General features: G+C 40.1%; 2 protein-coding genes across 8 annotated transcripts in view; one reads left to right on the top strand and one right to left on the bottom strand.

Annotated features, from left to right (window-relative positions):
* The first annotated feature begins 2718 nt into the window (after positions 1–2718).
* LOC103183844 (protachykinin-1) lies at positions 2719–13869 on the top strand. 4 transcript variants are annotated; one of them, XM_007901551.2, is made up of 6 exons: positions 2719–2831; positions 3072–3223; positions 6142–6244; positions 8285–8317; positions 12261–12311; positions 13080–13869. In XM_007901551.2, the coding sequence occupies exons 2-6, from the start codon at positions 3101–3103 to the stop codon at positions 13130–13132; spliced, it is 363 nt and encodes a 120-aa protein (XP_007899742.1). In that variant the 5' UTR covers positions 2719–2831; positions 3072–3100; the 3' UTR covers positions 13133–13869. The 4 variants fall into 4 exon arrangements, with proteins under 4 accessions (XP_007899742.1, XP_007899743.1, XP_042199272.1 ...); XM_007901552.2 differs by having other exon boundaries at positions 6145–6244; XM_042343338.1 differs by lacking the exon at positions 12261–12311.
* A 4845-nt stretch (positions 13870–18714) lies between these two features.
* kat7b (K(lysine) acetyltransferase 7b) overlaps positions 18715–22348 on the bottom strand; it is a 38140-nt gene continuing 34506 nt past the window's right edge. For all 4 annotated transcript variants that reach the window (XM_007901547.2, XM_007901546.2, XM_007901543.2 and 1 more), the window contains 3 exons: positions 21940–22086; positions 21031–21137; positions 18715–20406 (listed from right to left, as the gene is read on the bottom strand). In XM_007901547.2, coding sequence (XP_007899738.1) covers positions 20305–20406; positions 21031–21137; positions 21940–22086 — 356 coding nt within the window. In that variant the 3' untranslated portion in view covers positions 18715–20304. The remainder of the gene's footprint in view (positions 20407–21030; positions 21138–21939; positions 22087–22348) is intronic.

The raw sequence follows: 22348 nt of genomic DNA on the forward strand, positions 1-22348 counted from the left end.
TAATTGAGAGAATTATTTCCTAGCAACATGCAGCACCATTTCCAAGCACCCTTATCAACTCACTTCATTGTCCCATTTAAAGCGCTTACAATACATATGCGTCATCCTCCCCTGGTGTTACACTGGCCTTATCAATCTCCTCGGTTCATAGACACCGAAGTCTGACATGATGTAGTGTTACCTGATATCATGCTTGATAATTTTCCCGGAGATGTGTTTGAGGCTGTATTTTTCCACTTTAGTAATAATAATAATAATAATCCTTGCATTTGATACAGCGCCTCATTACGTCGTTGAGATGTCCCAAAGCGCTTCACAGAATAAACTGTAAAGTTAATTGACCACAATTTAAATGTTCTCGACTTGCACTTGCACTATTCACAGCCGCACACGTGAGAGGCGACAGGCACGCTTTCTGTGGTTAACACAGCCGAGCTTTGAATAATAATAATAATCCTTGCATTTGATATAGCATCTTGTTACACCTTCGAGACATCTGAATACACTTCACAGAATATACTATAATGTGAATTGACTGTATATTTGGTGGGTAAAATGCGGCAGCCAATTGCGTCCCACAAACAGTTGTGGATTGAAGTAATTAAATTGAAGTAAAGCATTTTCACAAGATTCAACAATCTTTATTAGCCTGGGTTACTTTCGTATGTTGAAATCCTGTGTGTGGAATGCATGTGACATTCATTGTGTATATCAATTTCATTGTTAGCTCTTAACTTAAACTCAATCAATTATTACTACATTGTGGAGTCCTGCAGCTCAGTGGTTAGAGCACTCGTCTCGCAAGCGAGAGACCTGGGTTCTATTTCCAGATAGTGCGAAATGTTGGGCAAGTTTCCTTACTCCACACACCTCTGTTTACCTAGCAGTAAGTAGGAACCCAGTTGTTAGTCGATTGGCGGATCGCTTTTCCAGGGATAAGAATCCCTCAAAAAAAAAATTTGGTCACTTCAATCCACAACTGTTTGTGGGACACTGCTGTGCGCAATTGGCTGCCACGTTTCGCCCACAAATAATCAGTATATTCTGTGAAGCGTTTTGAGATGTCTCGAAGAAGCGAAAAGCGTTACATCAAATACAAGGATTACTATTATTATTACTGCACAGAAACAATGTTGGAGAATTAAGTCTCAGAACCCTAAACTCCATTTTGGTTACTAAGCGGTCAATTCACTAACAGTGTCGCACATCGGACGTATCCTATGATTGCCGTGTGCAAATTGGTTGCCGCGTTTGCCTACAAAATATATAGTCACTACACTTCACAGTTAATCCTGTCCCGATGACGTGAGAAAGCAATGTATGAGATTTTAATTATTACTATTAAAAGTGCTGCACTTTTATGTGTTGGAGGCATTTCTTGCTATCCTTTGCGAGGCTGGAAGAGCACATTTTACAAAGAAATAGTTACCAAAAAATTGCATCTTTAATCCTCATTGATTTTCAGTGGCTAATAATTCTATTTTTATTACTTAGGTTCTAAAGAATAGGGAACTGAAGTCTCCAGGTTTGACCTCCCATGGCCCTGCACACACTTACACCACAAAAAATTTTGGTTTCACATTTGGACCTTTGTCACCTCAAGGCTGGACTATGGGAACTCTCTCCTCGCCGGCCTTCCCTCCACCTCCCTCCACACTGCAGGTCATCCAGAACTCTGCAGCTCGTGTACTGTCCCGCACCAGACACCGCGACCACATCACTCCCACCCTCGCTCGCCTCCACTGGCTCCCCATCCCCCAGAGGATTGATTTCAAGATCCTCATCCTCACCTACAAGGCCATTCACGGCCTTGCTCCCTCCTACCTCTCCAACCTACTATCCCCCTACCTACCTGCCCGTACCCTCCGTTCCTCCGGCTCCGGTCTGCTCCACGTCCCTCGCCCCAATCGCCCTACCATCGGTGGTCGGGCCTTCAGCCTCTCAGCCCCGAGGCTCTGGAACTCTATCCCCCAGTGCCTTCGCCGCTTCCTCCCTTTCCTCCTTCAAGGCCGGTCTCAAAACCTTTCTCTTTGACCGAGCCTTCAGCTCCCCTCTCGACTCTCTTCCCCCATCTCGCTCCCTCCCATCCCTCCCCTCACCCTGACCATTTCCCCCTGCTCGGGTCCTGACCCAACTGTGCAGCGCCTTGGGACGTCATCCTAACGTGAAAGGCGCTTTATAAATGGAATCTTGTTGTTGTTGTTGTTGTTGAACCATTTTCTGGGATCTGGGACCTCGAAAGGGTTCAATCCTTATTTCCAGGTTTACATGATGAAATTAACCTTTCTTTCTTTTGTTATTTCTATTTATCTATCTTCTTTTTCTTTCTTTTTTTCTGTCTATCTTTCTGCTTTTTGCTTTTCTTTGCCTTTGTCACTCACTCTCTTTCTTTTTTTTCCTGTTTATCTTTCTTCTGTTCTTTCTTTCTCTCTCTCTCACTCTTTCTCTCTCTTTCTCTCTCTGTTTTTTGTTCTGTCTCTTTTTCTGCTTTCCTTTGTCTCTTTTCCTGTCTTTCTTGTTTTTCTGTTTGTCCTCCTTCCCCCTTTCCTTCCTTCCTTCCTTCCTTCTGTGTGACACCTTATTGCAATTCTCGATTGTGCATAAAAGTGTCCTGCAATCACGATGGATGAGAGACAAACACCCACCTCACCTCACCCCACCCTCGAATACAATCATTCCTACTGTCACATAAAAAGAGCTGGTGATTCATCTACCAGGAGAGGAGGGAGGGCTGTACAGCGGTGGATCATGCTGAGATTTGCTATAAATTGGAAGACAGACCCTCTGAAACATCAAAGAGAAACCAGCACATCAGCTGAAAGCCATCAGAGGTTCCACAACTTTTTTTCTTAGGCTAAATATCTTAACATCACAACAGTGCTGGTGTGACAGGCTAAGCACCAACAGATCTCTCTCTCTTTCTCTTTGTCTGCTATTTGAGCTGAATATTATTATTTAATTCCTTTATTTTATATACAGTATTATACATATATATGTGTGTGTGTGTTCATAAAGAATTTTGCATTAAGTTGTTGCTCTGGTGTCACACTCTTTCCCTCTGCTGCAAATAGGAGTTCGGCTCTTGAAGCATTGCTTGAGGATGGAAAGCATTAAAATGCTTCTGGTGCTGATGTTGCTCTGTGCACATGTTGATTGCCAGCAAGAGACATCACCCGATGTCAAAAAGGATTCCTGGAACAGAGGAGGCGGTGAGAAGTGGCAGGTGAGGAGCGCTTTGAGCTATTTTTTGCAATAGATTTGATTGTTAGATAACAGTAATAATGATGACCCTTGCATTTCATATTGGTCACTTAATCCACGACTGTGCCATTGGTTGCCGTGTTCACTCACAAAAATATACAGTCAATTCACTTTGCAGTATATTCTGCGAAGCGCTTTGAGACATCTCAACCACATGGTAAGGCACTGTATCAAATCCAAGTATTATTATTAGATAAAGTAAAGTAGCGCCTTTCACATCTGGAGAATGTCTCAAAGTGCTTTGCAGCATTTACTCTTGAACGGAGTGATTGTGTGTTTCGTGGGCGAGTCAGGGAAGTCAATTTACACACAGCGATGCCCCCCACACAAACAGCCAAAGATTTCATCTTTTCTGGGGAGTGTGTGCGTCTGTGGGTGGGGTGGGGTGATAGGGAGGGAAACATTGCAATTGCATTGCTGTAAAACACAGCTTTAGAAATTCAGTGGTTGAATGGTTAAAAAAGAACAAGGGGGAGAAAATGCTCAAAGCAGTAGCATTATGGAAAGATGAGAGCATAGAGAACGAGAAGGGGCAGCTTAAAGTTTGTTGGGGTATGAGCCTGAATTATCAGGTGGCAAAATGATAGGTCAGTTTTTGCTGTAAAATGTTCATTTCTGTCAAAGGGTGGAATCTGGAAAGCAAGGTCTGGGTTTGAAATATGTTTCCCCAGTTTCATTTCAAGTTTTCTTGGGGAGGAGTGGGGAGGGGGGATTTGAATTCACAAATTCACGTTTCGCCCATAAATATACAGTCAATTCACTTTACAGTATATTCTGTGAAGCACTTTGAGACGTTTAGAAGAAGTGAAAAGCGCCGTATCAAAATGCAGGGATTATTATCTTACATATTATTTATCAATATTAATTTCTCACCATCAAGGACTAGATAATAATTTATACAGAATGGAAGTTACAAACTGAAAACTCCTTTTGTATAAAGTCCTTTTATATGTAAAGTACCTTAATTTTTCCTGCACTGTATCCCCTCCTTCATCTATAAGTCGTGCATATTACACTGGGGTATAATGTTTTGCGTTGCACATGTCAAGACCACTTGAACTCCCACAGATCACCAGTCACAGTAAATTGTTACAGGTACCTACAGTTCGTTGGGTCTGTTTATTCTGCTTATTCTCTCTCTGTTTATTCTCTCTTTCTCTCTCCCCCTCTATTGTATCAGTAACAGCAAGTGAGAACTCGGGGGCATTTATTTACTAACATTTATTTACCTGTTTGTGACCAAATCGAGCAGCCAAGCAGTTGTTAAAGAATGTCCTGCTCTTTTTGATCAAATTGCTTTTAAAACACTCTAATGCACCAAAAGTGATTACTATGGCGGGTAGCTGTGGGAGAATGTGTCTTAAAAAGGTTAGGAGAGAAATAATATGTCTGCTGACTTTAATGTATAATAATCCTTGCATTTGATATAGCGCCTTATCATGTCTTTGAGACGTCTCAAAGAGCTTCACCGAACATACTGTCAAGTGAATTGACTGTATATTGTGTGGATGAAACGCAGCAGCCAATTGCACACAGCAGTGTCCCACAAACAGTCATGGATTGAGTGACCAAATTTTCTTTTTAAGGTATTATCACACTTATTATTATATAAAGTAAATTAATTGGATAATTCATTGTAGACTTACTGGTAAGAAGCAGAGTTCAGGAATAAGAACAGCCTGCAATTACTGCCAAAAAAGGCCTCTACTGTTATATCTCTAAAGAGTCCCTTAAGAGTTTTGCCCACAATATATACGGTCAATTCACTTTACAGTATATTTTGTGAAGCGCTTTGAGACATCTAGAAGACTTGATGAGGAGCTATATCAAAAGCAAGGATCGGTATTAGTATTATTAGTAGTATTATTATTAAGGGAGGAGCATTGTGATACTTTCAAGACAAGAGAATAAGAAGGTAGGACTGCAAAACCCCATTTAATCTTTCCAGCTCAACCTATCATTCAAAGTCCAATTTGATTAATTTCATCTCGTCCCGGGATTAGCATCAACCTTCTGCCCATTGAAATCAGGAGTCTATTCTCTCACCACTTTGAATCGACCTGTTTAATACTCAGAGGCTTCCGTGTTCAGTAAGCTAACTCGTGATAGTCGGCTACATTTCAAAATAATTGAAGAGGTTTTAAATGTTTTGATGTGCTGTTTGTTGAATGCAATTGTCATAACGTTGCATTTAATTCAACCAGTTTTTCAAATAATATTCTTATTATTTGAGGATATTTGTTGATAATATTTGTTCTTGTGTAAGAACAAATAAGCTACCTTTTAGGATGTTACCTTGGGACATCCTCCCGACGTGAAAGGCGCTATACAAATGTAATGTTGTTGTTGTTATTCATTTGATTAATCTTCTCTTGGCAAATCACACAGCATTGCTTTTTCTTCCATTAATTCAAACTATTTCAAAAGAGAAGGAAATTTTTCTCAGTGTCCTGGCCAGCGACAGCCCTCCCCCCACCCCCTCCCACCGATTAAAATTAATCATTTACTTTGTGACTATTGTGGGAAATTAAGTGCTCCGGGCGCTACCCCATGTGAAGGGCGCTATATAAATGCAAATTGTTGTTCTTGTTGAAATTGCTTTGTACAAATTGGCAGTCATGCTCATCTATAAAATACACAGTTACTACATCTCGCAGTTAATCCCGTGAAACGCTTTGAGGTGTTTCGACGACGTGACAAAGCATCTTATCAAATGCAATGATTATATTCTCATCATTTTTATTCTGTTCATCTGGTCCATTCCAACTGTTCCTTCCACTAATAAAAAAGAGCCAAGAGCTATGTTTTACCATTGAATTTAGACCTTCGGTGAATGTGTACTGAGAAAAAATTAATCGTCTTCGATGCCTTTTCTGTCAGCAGGATGATTTGCCAGAGGACAACCCGATCGATCAGTTTGCGCGCATGGTGAAGAGAGCAAGATATGAAAAGTTCTACAGTTTAATGGGCAAGCGCTCCCCTGGTAAGAGGCTGTTCCTCATATTAATCTGTATTTCTGTCCTTTCCAAATATTATAACAACAAAAAGCTCAGAGTTTTTTTTGTGTGATCAGTCGGGCATTGACATTTGTGGAAACCCATCACTGTGCGTAAGAATATCCAAACCAGTAAGACTGGGAATCATATCCATGTATGCCACCCATAAATGGACATTTCCCTGTGTCTGGAATGGGTTGTGAGCTCTCTCTAAACTCCGGAACACTCTTCCTTTGCCTTGCCCCTTCCTTCCCCAGCTTCAGATCGCACTTGAGGATCTTCACTATTTGACCATGCCTACGATCAACTCCCTCTGCCCGTCTCTCGCTCGGAGTCATGTTCTGCCACTGTCAAGCGGTCTGGGACGCTACCATGTGTGAGGACCGCTATATAAATGCAACTTGTTGTTGTTGAGGGGTGCACCCTGCTTTGAATCTTTTGCATATTATGTAATCTTTACATGTAAACTCTGTGTTATTTCTTAACAGCTTAAAAGAAAGGGATAGTGACAAAAAACGGTTAAACATCCAGTATTTGGACAATCATTTCATAGCCTTGCATTCATGACTTGCCTTATATTTTGAATCTATTGTGTCAATATTTAGGTAGCTCTTTCTTTAAGTCTAGTTGTATGTGACTGTACTGACTGCCCTGAATTATTTGAGGAACCTGGGTTCCTCCATGTTTGAAAAAAGCAACTTCTTCTTTGGCAACATTTGGCTGATTTTCTCAGGGCTAGAACTTAGAACTATTAATCACTTCATTGGCAATTATCCTTGGCACCAACGGTTTTTATTGATGTGCATAATAACTGTCATCAGTAATGATTTATGCCTAATCCTTTTATTGATCAGACAGTTGATGCTCTACACTGTAACGTTTTACATACCCTCATACTTCAGGTGTATACAAAACCATCTGGGAGATTGACATTAATCATTCCTGTCTTGCCCAGTTAACACATCGTATACTGACAACCCAACTGTAATACAATTCATTCATCTCCTCTCGAGTGCTCTGCCATTATCTGATCATGTTTAATGATTTAGTATGCCTCCGAACTAATACATGCTTGATCAGATCCCTCTCTCCCTTCAACTGGAATATATTAGATTTATTTTTCTCCGAATTGCATTTGGCACATTGTATTGTGCTGCGAATCTTTCAATGATGGATGGAGCTTCCTTGATGGTTCAGTAGATAAAGCCATTACTCGCAAGAATACAAGAGAAATTCAGGTGAAGGAAGTCTTTTAGCCTGTTTGATCTCATCCTTCCAGGGCTTTGTGTGTTGCTTACCAAGCTGTTATCTTGAGAACAGTTTATTAGAATCATAGACTATTACAGCACAGAAGTAGACCATCGGCCCATTGTGCCGGTGCTTTGGAAGAGATACCCCATCAGTCCCACTCCTCTGCTCTTTCCCCAAACCCCTGCAATTTTTTCCTTTCAAGTACCTGTCTATGGTAACTTAGTAACTTTGCGCTGAACAATGTCCTAACTCTGGCCATTCAAGACCAGAATATTGGAGATTTGATTCCCAGCTGTGGTCAATTGGTTCATTTCACTTAGGCTACCAGACAGAGCTCCACAATTGGCTTTTAGTGCTCTGGGTTACGTAAGGGGAAAAAATCAGCGACGGTTCTCACCTCTAATTGCTGTCCAGTGCTGAAATGTACCCGACCACTCTTGTTGGATGAAGGCCAGGATCAGGCTTGATTGTGAGTCCCCACATGGTTAAATAGCCCACGGACACACATTGTCCGTTATACGATTCAGTTACACGGACAAATAGCCACTTGAACATAATAGCACCTCCAGCACAAGCATTACTTTTCACTTTATCGGGTCTATTTGACTTCAGCATCAATGGATTCCACATGGTACAATACAACATTGTATAAGGTGAGAAGGAGGAAGGGGAGGAGTATTGGGGGAGGTTAAAGAGAAGCATTTAAAGACCTCAGTAACTGAGATTTGTTTTTCATTCAGCTCTCTTTACATTTACCAATGCTTGATATTTTTCAGACCCGAAACAGACAGAGTTTGTTGGTCGTAAAAGTAAGTCTTTGTAATTCATTTGTACATGTATGTGTGTGTTTGTGTGTATAGTGGGTGTGTGTTGGTGGAGGGCTTATAACACGTGAACAACATAGGGGTGCTATTGGATTTTATCTGTTTTTCTATTAACATTAGGAGTAGCTCACAGTGGTATTGAGATATTACCAAAGGAAGAGGTTAGGAGGAATTTCTTTATATAGAGAGTTGCTAGGATATGGAATGCCTTGTTGCTGAGATGGTCAAGGCAGGATCCATATTCACTTTGAAGAGGAAACTAGATAGATATCTATTTGCGAGAGCATTGGAGATAAATGGCTGGTAAAAATGAATTGCTCTTTCAAAGACTACAACAAAGACACGATAAGCCAAATGGCTTTCTTCTGCACTGTAAATTTCTATGGCTTTACAGGATTAATGCAAAAGTCCAACTAAGCACTGAACACAGCAATAGCTTTCCAGTTTCTAGAAGAAGGCATCAGTGTGGAAAAGTTCCTTCGCTGCTGCCTTAGGAAGCTCACCTTACACAGAACTTTCCTGCGTGACATTCATTTCATTCCCTTTATCACGGTCGACCCTCAGATTGAGACAATGCAATTAGATGCAACTGACTCTCAAATTGAGTTTGCTAATTGGATTTCTGTGCATTAGTTATTGGGCTGAAACCAGAATCATTAGTTAATGTCCCGCAGAGGATACCAGAGTAACTAGGACTGAAGTAAACCTTGCGATTTCAGCAAAGTTAGCAATAAATAGGCTGTTCCCACTTTTTAGGGGAGTCGGCAAGCAGTGGATACAAGTGTATGATAGCAACTAGCGGATCTAAAAGGGAAAATAGCGTCTTTTCGTGCTGTATATTCTATGTATAGACCATGTAGCTCAATGTTTAGAGCACTTGCCTCGCAAGCGAGAGACTTGGATTCATTTCTCAGCAGGGTGAAATCTTGGGCAAGTTTCCTTACTCCACACCTGGTAATAACCCCTCAAGGAAATAAATAAATAATAACAATTTGGTCACTCAATGCACGACTGTTTGTGGGACACTGCTGTGCGCAATTGGCTGCCATGTTTCGCCCACAAATATACAGTCAATTCACTTTACAGTGTATTCTGCGAAAGGCTTTGAGACATCTAGAAGAAATGCAAGGGTTTTTATTATATATCATTATTTATGTAAGTTTAGATATTGGATTGTAAATAGGAAATGTGCCAAGAGGGGAAGCTAATTGTAATAACAGTACAGTAAAAAGCATATCCATGGGACCAGTTTCCAGTAAAATTGAGTTTACATAGATGTAAGGTATTCTAGGGGGAGAAGTGAAACCTTAGATACTAATGTGGAGTTTAAGGGCCCATTCAGACTCAAACTCTCCCGTTAACAATAACTCCTAAAGCACCAGCAAACATGCACTATAAGCAAAGCACTACATCTAATCTTGAAGTCACCATACATCACTCCAGCCACTAGCTTTAATTCTAAATATGATATCACTTGAACTTTCAATTGCTTCACAGCCAGCCTATCGTATATTGCTTTCAGGCAATAATAATCTGTATAATTAAAAATTAATTTGAAGCAATCAAGTGTCCAGAAAGGGAGTAGGCAGTTATGAATCAATCTCACTAGGTAATGTAGGCAGTTTGTAATCTAATTGTTGATTCAGCTTTTTCCTCCCTAGACCTATTGTGTATCTTGTTATTGCTTTCAAATATTTATTTACCAAGCTTATGAGAGGAGACGTGCAGAAAACAATAAAACCTTAACAGGCACATGTTAAAGAAGACTGCTCTCTGATGAATGCCTGTAAGAGGGCAGATTTATTCCTGTTACTGTGAATATCATGCAGAATTTGCAACCTTTAAATGAATTCAGGACGTAATTTAGGAACGCTGCAATATATAAACAAGGGCGCCTTATCTGTGGTTTGTCAGCAAGTGGATTTTTGTCAGCGAGTCCCAACATTTTGGGACGTCCTCCCAACATGAAAGGCACTCCATAAATGTAATGTTGTTGTTGGATCTGGACCTGTAAATGGTTCTGGCAACAGAGAGCTTTGACGAGAGAAGAGTTTCAATCCTCTTGCCTGGAGGAAACATTAAGTCCCAGAACTTTTTCACCCAAGACAGAGGATATAGTGTTGGATATACTGTCTGGTTCTGTGATAATAATAATGTTTGTATTTGATATAGCACCTTTCATGTCAGCTCCTCCTCACATTAATGGTAAGGGAACCCTTGCGTTAGCCTTGACAGTAAGTTCCAACAAGGTGTTTGAACGCTATCACCTTAAGCAATTATCATTCATGTTACTTAACCCTTTGTGGAGTTCTGTAACTCAGTGGTTAGAGCATTCGCCTCGCAAGCAAGAGACCTGGGTTTGATTTCCGGCAAGGAGTTTCCTTACTCCACATGCCTCTGTTTACCTAGCAGCAAGTAGGAACCCGGTTGTGAGTCGATTGGTGGGATGGCTTTTCCCGGAGGTAATAATTCCCTAATAATAATAATAATAAATTGGTCACTCAATCCACAATTGTTTGTGGGATTCTGCTGTGCGCAATTGGCTGCCACGTTTGACCCACAAAATATACAGTCAATTCACTTTACAGTATATTCTGTGAAGCTGTTTGAGACTTCTTGAAGATGTGATAAGGTGCTATATCAAATGCAAGGATTATTATTATTACCCCTATGCCTTCTTTTTGGTCAGTTGGGTGGCTGACACATGTGGAAAGCCATCACCATGCTTAGGAGTAACCGTACCAGATTGAGAGTTACATCTATGTCTTCCACCTACATATGGAAATTTCCTGTATCTGGAATGGAATGCACATTCTCCCCGGAGGGACGTACCCTGCTTACATGATTCCGGACAGTATTAGTCGCACATTGGCTGGAGCAAAGGCTTGGGGATGTACCCTAGAGCATACGGTGGGGTAGCTGCTGGAGTTTAACCAGCTAACGGCAAACATGATCCTTGAATCACTGTCCAAAAAATGGTGAGATAATAATAATAATCCTTGCATTTGATATAGCGCCTGACCACGTCTTCAAGACGTCTCAAAGCGCTTCACAGAATATACAGTAAAGCGAGTTGATTAAATATTTTGTGGGCAAAAGCAGACATTGGCACAGCAGGGAGAGATTGGGGTTAAGGCCTATTGAAGTGGACAACAGCATAGTTGACAAATATTATTCAATGCTGATGGCCCTAGCCTCGATGCTACCAGACAGAAAATTAAGTCTTGCTTTGCACTGTGTGAGTTTGAGTGTGTGTGTGAATAAAAACATTTGGGCAAGAGAGTGGAACAAAGAGTAAGATTCAAGGCATGTAACAATACAATACAAAATTATATTTGGATAGCGCCCTTCACGTCGGGAGGACGTCCCAAGGCGCTGCTGGGTCGAGAGGCGATCTCATTTCTCGGGCACCAAACCATTGAAGATTGAAATATTTCTAGAGAGTTAGTGGAAGGATGGTTGAGACCAAGGAGGGTGATTGAGGCCAGAACATAGGGCTCATATAAAAAATAGCTTGACGCTGTAATGGGAGGACGATAGGGTGGGTGTTCTGGAGGGATGAGATCATACAAGCTGAATGACCTTCTTCTGAACCAATCTTGTGATCTATTCAGTAGATCGCCCACAAATTATATAGTCAATTCATTTTACCATATATTCCGTGAAGTGCTTTGAGAGTCTCGAAGACGTAATAAGGAGCTATATCAAATGCAAGGATTATTATTATTATAGGTCACATCAAAATAACACGTTATATCAAATCATTGTGGTTTCATACAGAACGATTCGACTCAACTTAAACAGGGCAGAAACAGGAATTTATTATGTTAATACCACAACTTTGGTCAGATATTAAGGTCAAAATTTTTGTTTTAATAAATCTTAAATCTCGATTTGTTTTTTAATCTTTTCTTTTTTAAAATCCTAGGGCAAAAGGGGGAGATGTTCATCGGACTTATGGGTAGACGGTCTGATGCTGGTACGTTATTCATTTTGTAGACTTGTGTTCCTTTTCTGCTCTCCCATGGGTTTCGCCCACAGAATATACAGTCAATTCACTTTACAGGGTATCCTGTGAAGCGCTTTGAGACATCTCAGTGACATAATGAGGCTCTATATCAAATGCAGCTATTGTTATTATATCAATTTCAAGCATTATTATCATATAATTTAAATTCTAAAGACAGATAATCCCATAATCCCAGGGATTATGGTTAATTTTGTACTTTTCACTAAAAAAACTCTAATACTATTTATTAACTGGTTGTCACTGTATGTGTGTATATGTGGATGTGTGTGTTATGTGTGCGGTCATCATTTATTTCACTGTTTAAGTCGTCACTAATTTAAATCGTGTTGGATGAATAGTCAGGATTGTTGAGGATTTTTACCTCTAAAATGCAAGTTGTTGGTGGTGCTCAGCTCCATCAGCCTCATAGGAATGAAGTGCTGACACACCAACATGACCATTAGAATGAATTATCCTGGTGATCAGAAGACATTAATGATGGGGGGGGAGGGGGAGTGGGGTCTTACTCTGCGCTTAGAACAAAAACTTGGTATTGGGAAAAGTGTTCACTGTTTGTTTTGTTCGCTGTAGGAAAACAGAGCTGCAAAGTGCTCCAATGTAGTTTGACGCCAGAGGACTGCAAATAGATTTTTTTTAAATGTGTGCTTTTCGCCGCAGTTTATTCACCCGGCATGCTTGAATGTGATATACTTGACAGCCTTTTTTTCCCTTTTTCAGACCCGCTACCCGAACTGGAACTCTCCCCGTACTACAGCAGAAGACGCAAATAAACCATTGTTAAACGTGAAATCCACCTCCATGGCTCCTAACACCTGACCATCTGGAAGACTGGGTATTTATTCTGGCAAAATAGCCAGTCACCGTGTGATGAAAAGAAACGCGCTTAAACTCCTTTGAACTTACCAAGCATTAAATCCTGATGCGAAAACCCCCCCCCCACTTAAACCTTACGTAATTTGTCTATTTCAGCCTACGTATTTCATATCTTGCCTAGACATCCAAATCATTGATCAACTGTGGTTTATGAGTGTCAAAGTATGAGCCTTCAACTAATCGAGTTTGTATTAATTGTACTGTGTTTTTGAAATTTACTTTGCTTTTGGGGAAAGTGGACAAGCTGTGTTCACATCCCGGCAATGAGCTAGACTCCGGATTTCATCTTTACTGCTGATCTCACTAATTGAGTTCGTCCCTGTTCAGTTACCATCCTAGTTTGAATGTTATATGGTCAAAAATGTGGCTTTGACAACATTTACATAATTATAGCTGCATAAATAGCCATGTCGGCGAGAGCTAAAATGATTCACATGATGGCACCTATATAACAAATAAAAATCTGTACTTTAATTTACTTGGTACAAACCGCTAATTTATGTCACTTTCCACATCAGGTGCCTGAGGCTTGCTATTTCATTCAGTCAGCCCCCCCTCTCATAAAACCTTCAAAGAAATGTCTACAGATAAATGTATTAGTTAATCAAGTTAACGGTTTTATAGTATGTCTGGTGCCAACTTTTTTAAACAGTAAAAAAACAATTATTGTTCCTTTGATTGGGACTACTTTTTTTTTGCTCTGTGATTCACATCAAAGGTTAGTTATATATCTGTTGTAATGAAAACATGGATCAATGAACAATATGTTAACGCAATGAAATGGTCTCTGGACATCAAGTAAGATTTCAAATTGACATAGAATCAATCAAAGAAATTTACAGAATAGGAGGACATTCAGCCAATCGAGTCTGTACCACCTCTCAGAGGAAAGGTATTCATTCAATCCCACTGCCGTGTCCTAACCCTTCAAACCTCTAAATTTCACATTTTTCCCTCTCGCCTTCCCATTTTTATATGTAAAAGAAACAAGTAGATTCAGAGCCTACGTTATGCCATTGAATATTTTGAGATCTCAGTAAATGTGTGTGATGGGCATGCTATACTGTTAGTGGGAATGCTAAAATTCCTAGTCCTTCATTGGAACTCTATCCCCCAGTGCCTTCGCCGCCTCCTCCCTTTCCTCCTTCAAGGCCGGTCTCAAGACCTTTCTCTTTGACCTTCAGCCTTCAGCTCCCCTCTCGACTCTCTACCCCCTCCTCGCTCCCTCCCCTCACCCTGACCATTTCCCCCCTGCTCGGGTCCTGACCCAACTGGACAGCGCCTTGGGCCGTCCTCCCGACGTGAAAGACGCTCTATAAATGGAATCTTGTTGTTGTTGTGGTTGTTTGTGGGACATTGCTGTGCGCAAATTGGCTGCTGCATTCACCATCAAATACACAGTCTCTCCATTTCACTGCACCATACTGTGAAGCACTTTGACGTGATAATGTATCATATCGAATCCAAGGATTATAATTATCCTTATAAAACACATAAGCTGTTAACTTGGCTATTAATATAGAATTTAGAGACCACATTGGGAACACTGTATTTTACAAACAAATCACATTTAGATAGTGCCCTTCATGTAGGATGGATCAGAACATTTATAAAGTGCTTAACGCTGCTGGCTGGATACCTAATTGATCAATCACTAAATGCATGTATGTGGGACATCGCTGTGTTACCAATTGTCTACCATGTGGTGTACAAAATACAGTCTGAACGAATACTTTACAGTAAATCTGTTGGCGGATGCAGCAGCCACCTGAAACTCTTTGAGACGTTTTGATGACATGGTAACACATATCTCAAAAGTGAGGATGATAAAGATACGAGACAGACTCAAGTACGTTACATTATGCCGTTGAGCTGGAGAATCATGGAACTCTTGATTGACTTTGCTAAGTGCAACCAGTCATTTCATGTATCCTTACTTTAATGCAGATTTCCAGTAATTCCTGATCACTTCCCCCTTCTTAAACAAATGAGTCATTCATTATCCCTGGAATCCATTACACAAAAATGACAGCAGATCAGGGGATTCTATAGCCAGGCAGACGGTCTTGAATGGGTACAGTGGTCTGCCAAACAAAACAGAAGATTTGCTGAAGAATATTATCATATACATTTCGACATTGGTTAGTGGAAACAGTGATGCTGAAGTAATTAAGTATTGATAGTGAAACCAATGGAAGATATCCATCCAATTGTCATTGATTGTCTATCAATAATAATCCTTTCAAAGCAATTAGTCAGTAGTTGCGAGTTTTGTGAACTGGAACAAACTGAAATGTTCTTTGTTTCCTGAGGCTGGGGGATGGGGTGATAGATAAATAAATGGATTGTGGGTTCCAAGTACTTAAGTAGTTTACAGAATCAAAGATCAACCAAAAAAGTTAATGGCTATAAACAAACAAATGAAACATTAAATGAAGCATTGCTGCAACTGTATATAGTGCTGGTGATACCTCATTTTGAGCTGTTGAGTTTAGTTTTGGGTGCCTAACCTTAGATCAGATAATAGTAGCGTTGGAAGAAATCCAATGCCTGCCCAGTCACCAAGTGGAGTCCTGTAGCTCAGTGGTTAGGGCACTCGCCTCGCAATCAAGCGACCTGGGTTCAATTCCCAGGCAGTGCAAAATGTTGGCCAAGGTTCCTTACTCCACACGCCTGTTTACCTAGCAGTAAGTAAGAACCCGGTTGTTAGTCAATTGGCGGATTGCTTTTCCACGGATAATACTTAAAAAAAATTTGGTCACTCAATCTACGACTGTTTGTGGGACGCTGCTGTGCACAATTGGCTGACATGTTTCGCCCACAAATATAGTCAATTCACTTTACAGTATATTCTGTGAAGCGCTTAGAGACATCTAGAAGATGTGAAGGATTATTATTATACATTATATTACAAAAAATGAAGGGTTATAGCTATGAGAGCAAATCAATTGCTGCCATGAGTTTGTTTTGAACAGAATGTACCATATTATGAATAGATCAAGACTAAGGAGGTTAACAAGTGATCTGCTTTGAGTAATGTGGTGTTGGATTCATTGCCTTTTAATATATCAGCAGCAGTACTCCCACGTACTGATCAATGATTCAAGAGTAGAAAAATGTGCAACCGATTCAGCTACTCATCTCCCACCTGAGCCAGGGTTTAATGTCTCCACTCTACTTTAAAGTGCTCTTAGATAAGCATCCTTCATACAGGACCCACTGGACATACCATTCCCATTGTGAGATAGTATGAACAAAGTATTTGGGTTTTACAAGACTACCTCAAACAAGCTTTAAAATGCCTAACCACCAAGTTAAGGTTATCAAGGAAAAAGAGAGAAAAACAAAGGTAGACAAATAAGGTTAAAAAATCGATCATGATCTAATAAGATGATGGAACAAGATTGGTGGGCTGAATGGCCCACTCCTGTTGCAGAGGGAGACTCTGGATGGCTGTTAAGTGTTATGTCTAGTCAATAATTGAATAAACTGAGAGGAGAAACAGCAGCATCAGATCCAGTAAGTCGCTAAATAGTAGGAACAGGAGAAAACTAACAAGATTTACTCAAAGCACCAAATGAGAGTCTGTAGCAACAATTACATTTGTACAGCGCCTTTCACATCAGGCAGACGTCCCAAGGCGCTGGACAATCAGGGATCCGCACCTGAGCTGGTAGTTGGAATCAGGAGGGGTGTAGGGGTGGGGGGTAACTGAAGGTGCAGTCAAAGAGCGCCTTGAGACGAGTCTTGAAGGAGGCAAGGGAGGGGGCGAGTTGGAAGGACTGTGGGATGGAGTTCCAGAGAGTGGGGGCAGAAGCTGAAGACCCGCCCGCCAGTGGTGGGGCGGGCAAGGCAGGGGACGTGAAGCAGGCCAGAGCCCGCTGAGCGGTAGGAGTGGACAGGTTGGTAGGGGGTTAGGAGGTCACAGAGGTGGAGAGGAGCGAGGCCGTGGAGGGCTTTGAAGGTAGCAGCTCGAGTGCTGCTATGTATTATGCTACACCCCAGTCTTTGATCTTGCCTTGAGCACAAAGCACTTGTTCAACATGATTGAGGTGGGGTGGGCGGGGTGGCAAACTGCACACAAGAATCTATTACAATAAGCAGCAAAGATAATTCAACAGTTTGTACCACTCAGACACAAATGATGCAAAACAATTGACGCTGTGGGTCTGTTTTGAACAAAATGTACCATATAATGATTACAATAGCTTTTCGTTCTTTGAAGGCGATTGATTTTTTTTCTTCAGAGAAGTTAGTTGCTTCTACCTTGGGGATTTCCCTTTATTCTGCTCAGCCTGATTGATGTGTCAATGACATTTACAAGCAAAAATGAATAGGGCATTTAATAGGAATACAATATGTCTCATGGTAGTAGTGGTGAGTACCTGGTAGCATGCCCATCTGCCACACCAAATGTCTGCATTAGTTATCAGTATACTAACTTAGTTAGCACTCCATTGGGAAGCTTTGGAAGCATTTCTGCATAGAAAAGTCATTCCATTTTATAAGAGGCAAAAACAGACTTGGGGCAGCACTGTAACTAAACAGAAGTTGTGTTTGTAAGTTGATCACACTGCGATCGGCTGTTGCTGTAGTGCCAATGCTCACTTGGAGTGTGCTTGCTACCAGGTGGCAATGTCAGGAGAAAAATAGGCCAAACAAAAATAACTTGTTGTAAATCTTGATATGGCTTCCTCCTGAATAAGGAGGGCAGCGACTCCAGGGAATTCTGTTCCAAACGTAGACTGTGCCAGAGCGGAACCCATGTACGTCAGTACTTCCCTGTTCCAGCGAAGCTAATGGTTGATGTAAACTGAGATTTGTGGCATCTCTGACCCACATTAAACATGCACAATCCTATCCAAAACAATAATACTTGCGTTTGAAATAGCGCCTTATTGTGTCTTCAAGAGTTCTCAAAGCACTTCACAAATCTTCAGAAAGCCAAATATACTGCTGCCTCTCATAGAAACACCTTAACTAGCTTTTAGTATCAGACCCAGCTATAAGCACACCATGATCCTGAATTACAAGCATTGCAACTTACTGTAAACAGGTCAATATTGATGTCCAATTTAGTCTGTTTCTTCACTCATCTACTGAGCTGCTTTACACTTTCTATAAATGAAGAAGTGCTCAATGAAAAACAAATGGTTATACCTCACCATTCAGAGAAACTGTTAAGTGGTTCCAGCAATGGCTAACGGGACAGCTTAAAAAAAATAAGTTTGGAAATCAAATAATAATCCTTGCATTTGATCACATCTTCGAGACGTCTCAAAGCGCTTCACAGAATATACTGTAAAGTGAATTGACTGTATTTTGTGGGTGAAATGCAACAGGTGACATAAACTGGTCAAACCCCAATAAAGCCACAAATCTTACCTAAAATGTTAAGTCATCAGCAGGTGACATTTTTTTTGAAAAAATAAAATATTAATCACATTTTTAAAAAAGTCATTAACAGCTGGTGAAAACATGCTGTACAACATGCTTTATTGATAAGCAGGTACAGAAGGAGTCACATCACATTTGGTACAACAAATAGTTCAGCAATCTTCCTCAATGCTAACTTTGGCACAACAATGTCAGGCAGACAAATTGTGTACCCTGGTTGATTTCTAAAGGATACACAGATTACCCTCTACTCAAACCAAACAAGGCTGTTTGCAAAGATGTCAAGCTTTTGTTCAGTGCTAAGATTAGCTGCCAGTGACATAACTTTTTAAAGAGCGTTAAGACACCACGTGACAAGTGTGCGTACTGTAATACAAAACACAGTTTAACTCATACATTTTATTCCCTTATAAGATTAAAATGGGGGTAGTTTTTATCTCAGGAACCATTTAACACTTTCACCAACTTGGCCTATTTGTATATAACACGTGTGTCTAACCCAAACATGGCAGCGGTCACCTGTATTTATATTTATACTGTACCCGTAATTTCATTATCTCCCATGAAATAGTTCTTACATCACAATAACCCGTGATCTCAGCAGTCGCTTCACGACTCCGCAAAACAATTGAATTTCAAAATGTTTCAAAAACAAACTGAATACAAACGTAAATTGTATTTTTAATTATTTTATGGAAAACAATGATGAGGTGTGATACAGCAAAACAATGCATCGAGGAAGCCATGAAACACGACTTACATTTCCACTGAGAGGATGATCTCTGTATAAACGGCCACCCGCGTCTTTGAGTAATGTAAACAGCATCTCACAACCCCTCAGTAAGTTGCCTCGATTATAAATTTGAATGGCATTCACAATATATTAGCATGAAGCATTTGCTATACTGGTGACACTAGTATTAGCTCATCAGGCTGGTGAATGGGTTAAACACTGTAACTTCAGTTTCCTTGTCTTCTTCCTCCCTCCCTGTCCGCTGTTATTTAAAAACCATCAAAAGGGCATCCCCGTTCATAAAAGCCATTACATTCTTAGACTGCTTATGGACAAAAGCATATACAATGCTTTGGGACAGATGACGATTTAGGGATATTGCTGCCCAAAATATTATTTTTACGTGTTAACATGACTAACGAGAAAAAAGTTGGGGGGTTTTTTTACAAAAAAAAAAACAAAATTGCCTCCTTCTACACTCTTCTGTCGTTGCCGTAGAAAACCCTCTTTTCCCCTTTCTACATTTTCTAAGAACATTTTTTCTCTCTTCAAAAGCCCAAATAGCCTGTTGACGTTTCAATTAAAAGCAAACCAACAAAACAAAAACATGGCTGGCAATTTGCAGGATGCTTTTCAATACTCCCAAAACAATATTCGAATCGTGAAATTTATTTCTGACCAAACAATTGTCATTTGGAGCCCAAATCTCTCTTCTAACAGCATGAGTCAAGCTGCTTTGTTGGAACTGCTACCACAAACAACAAATGGGATAAAAGCACAATACTATATTTGCTGGGTCATACGCTTTACTATGCACTCTGCAGACAAACAGAGGTGAAGAATACAATGTAAGGCTAAAGATTCACTACTGGATCTTCTGCTTTGTGTTCATTAGCTTTTACTGGGTGGTGCCTTTACTGGAACAAAACAATGGCCAAACTAGGTTCCTTTTGGTGGTGTCCATTTCAAACAGCTCGAGTCTATGGTTTTATTCCCATTTGTTCGTTTTGCTTCTTTGGCCAACCACTCGTCTATTAGATCCTGAAACAGAATTAAACAGCGAAGGATACTATGTTAAAAGTTTTTTCAGCGAGAGCAGAAACTACTGGATCCGGCACGGGTTTCATTTCTAACAAACTGACTTCAGCCAACGAGACAGTATACTTTATAAATGTGCCAAATTATGGGATTGTACTCCACCACAAAAAAAAGTTTTATGCATTAGATTAAAATGTATTCATAATTACACTCGACATTTATCCAAATATGTTATTTAGGCCACTTTAGAAGATCTAAAAATGTATGAGTGTCCCCAAGTTCAGGAGAACCCATTATAACTCAGTTTGCTTATAAATAATAATAATAATCCTTGCATTTGCCTTATGTTGTTGAGACGTCTCAAAGGGCTTCACAGAATATACTGTAAAGTAAATTGACTGTATATTTTGTGGGCAAAAAGCAGCAGTCAATTACACACAGCAGTTTTCCACAAACAGTCGTGGATTGATAATTAATTAAGAAGCCCCGTTTTCCTTTTACAAACTACATTGATAAGATTGTGTGCTGCGACTGAGAGCTCTTATCTAAACTGTTCTTGAAAGAAACTGAAATTAAAGTAGAAAAAGAGTTCAAAATCCATCTTATATTTCAACTGGAGTGAATTACCTGCCGTTTTAAAACCAAGTGTTTTCCCTTCCAATATTTCAACATCTGTAATGCCTGAAGCGTGCTGACAATATCCACAGGATTAACTGCAGTCTCTTGACTTATTTCTACAAAGACAAGGATGCGTGTGTCACTATGAGAAATTGTCATTGGATTATAAAAATGATTATTTGGCAGAACAACAGTAAGTAACAGAAATGTGCCCCAGGTATCAAATAAACTATAAATAGTAGAAATAAGAACCATTTCAAAAAAGTCTCATTGCAAATAATACAATAATATGTCGGGAGGATGTCCCAAGGTGCTAATACTCAAAAAAAAGTTTATTATGGGTTATGTACATTTATGCATACAGCACACAACCAATGGGTACTGTGTGGTAATTATACTATGATTGTATGAACTGCTTTCTATGAACGAGCACTCACTTTCACGAAAATTTTATAATTGCCTGTATATTAACATTTCTTAAAGAATAATCTTAAATCACCACTGCAAATCACACGTTTACAAACACAAAAGTCACACATGATAACGGTATATGCATATTTTAAGATGTATATTTGAACCCAAAACAATCGAACTCCAATTTCTTTCAGCAAATGGAAGGTTTCGCAGACCAGACACTGAAGGTCCAATTTCCAATATGGAAATTTTATTAAATATCTAGAAATGGTCCACTGATTTCTTTTGGTTTGCCATCCATGCACCAATCTCAACATTTGAGGAACATGATCTCAAAACAATATTGATTTTGTCTCTTAGGAATATCGCTTTATTATTTTGGAAGTTGAATTTTGAAGACGTATCACAATGGTACACAAACATTCCACTCTGCTGCAAAAAAAAGGTCAAAGATCTAACGGAGGACCTAGACTGAAAACACTGTTTATTGTTGAAATCAATCACCTTTGATAGAAATTTCCTTGCCCTGGAAGTTGTGAAGATAACGTAGCAGTACTTCTTTCCAATAGCTGCGGTAGCTGATCAGGCCCAAGTCTGACAGAGGACGCTCTGGAGAACCAACCTTTTCTTCTACTTTAGACAACAAATAGCCTTGAAAGAGAGAGAAAAAAACATGTCATACAAATCATTTGTGGTCACAACTGGAGTCTTAAGTTTGCTAGGAAGGGTGGTTGAGGTAAGGACATTGGACGCTCTAGGACTCTACCCTGCGTGAGGGGTACTATAGAAATGCAAGTTGTTATTGTTGTTGTTGGATGCAATTAAAAAAGCAGCTTCACTCTGTGGATAGGAGACAGTAAGGTGGGTATTCTGGAGGGATATGCTCAGCTGAACCTTCTTCATCCAAACCAAT

Source organism: Callorhinchus milii, unplaced genomic scaffold (genome assembly GCF_018977255.1).
Source record: "Callorhinchus milii isolate IMCB2004 unplaced genomic scaffold, IMCB_Cmil_1.0 Scaffold23, whole genome shotgun sequence".
NCBI classification, from domain to species: domain Eukaryota; kingdom Metazoa; phylum Chordata; class Chondrichthyes; order Chimaeriformes; family Callorhinchidae; genus Callorhinchus; species Callorhinchus milii.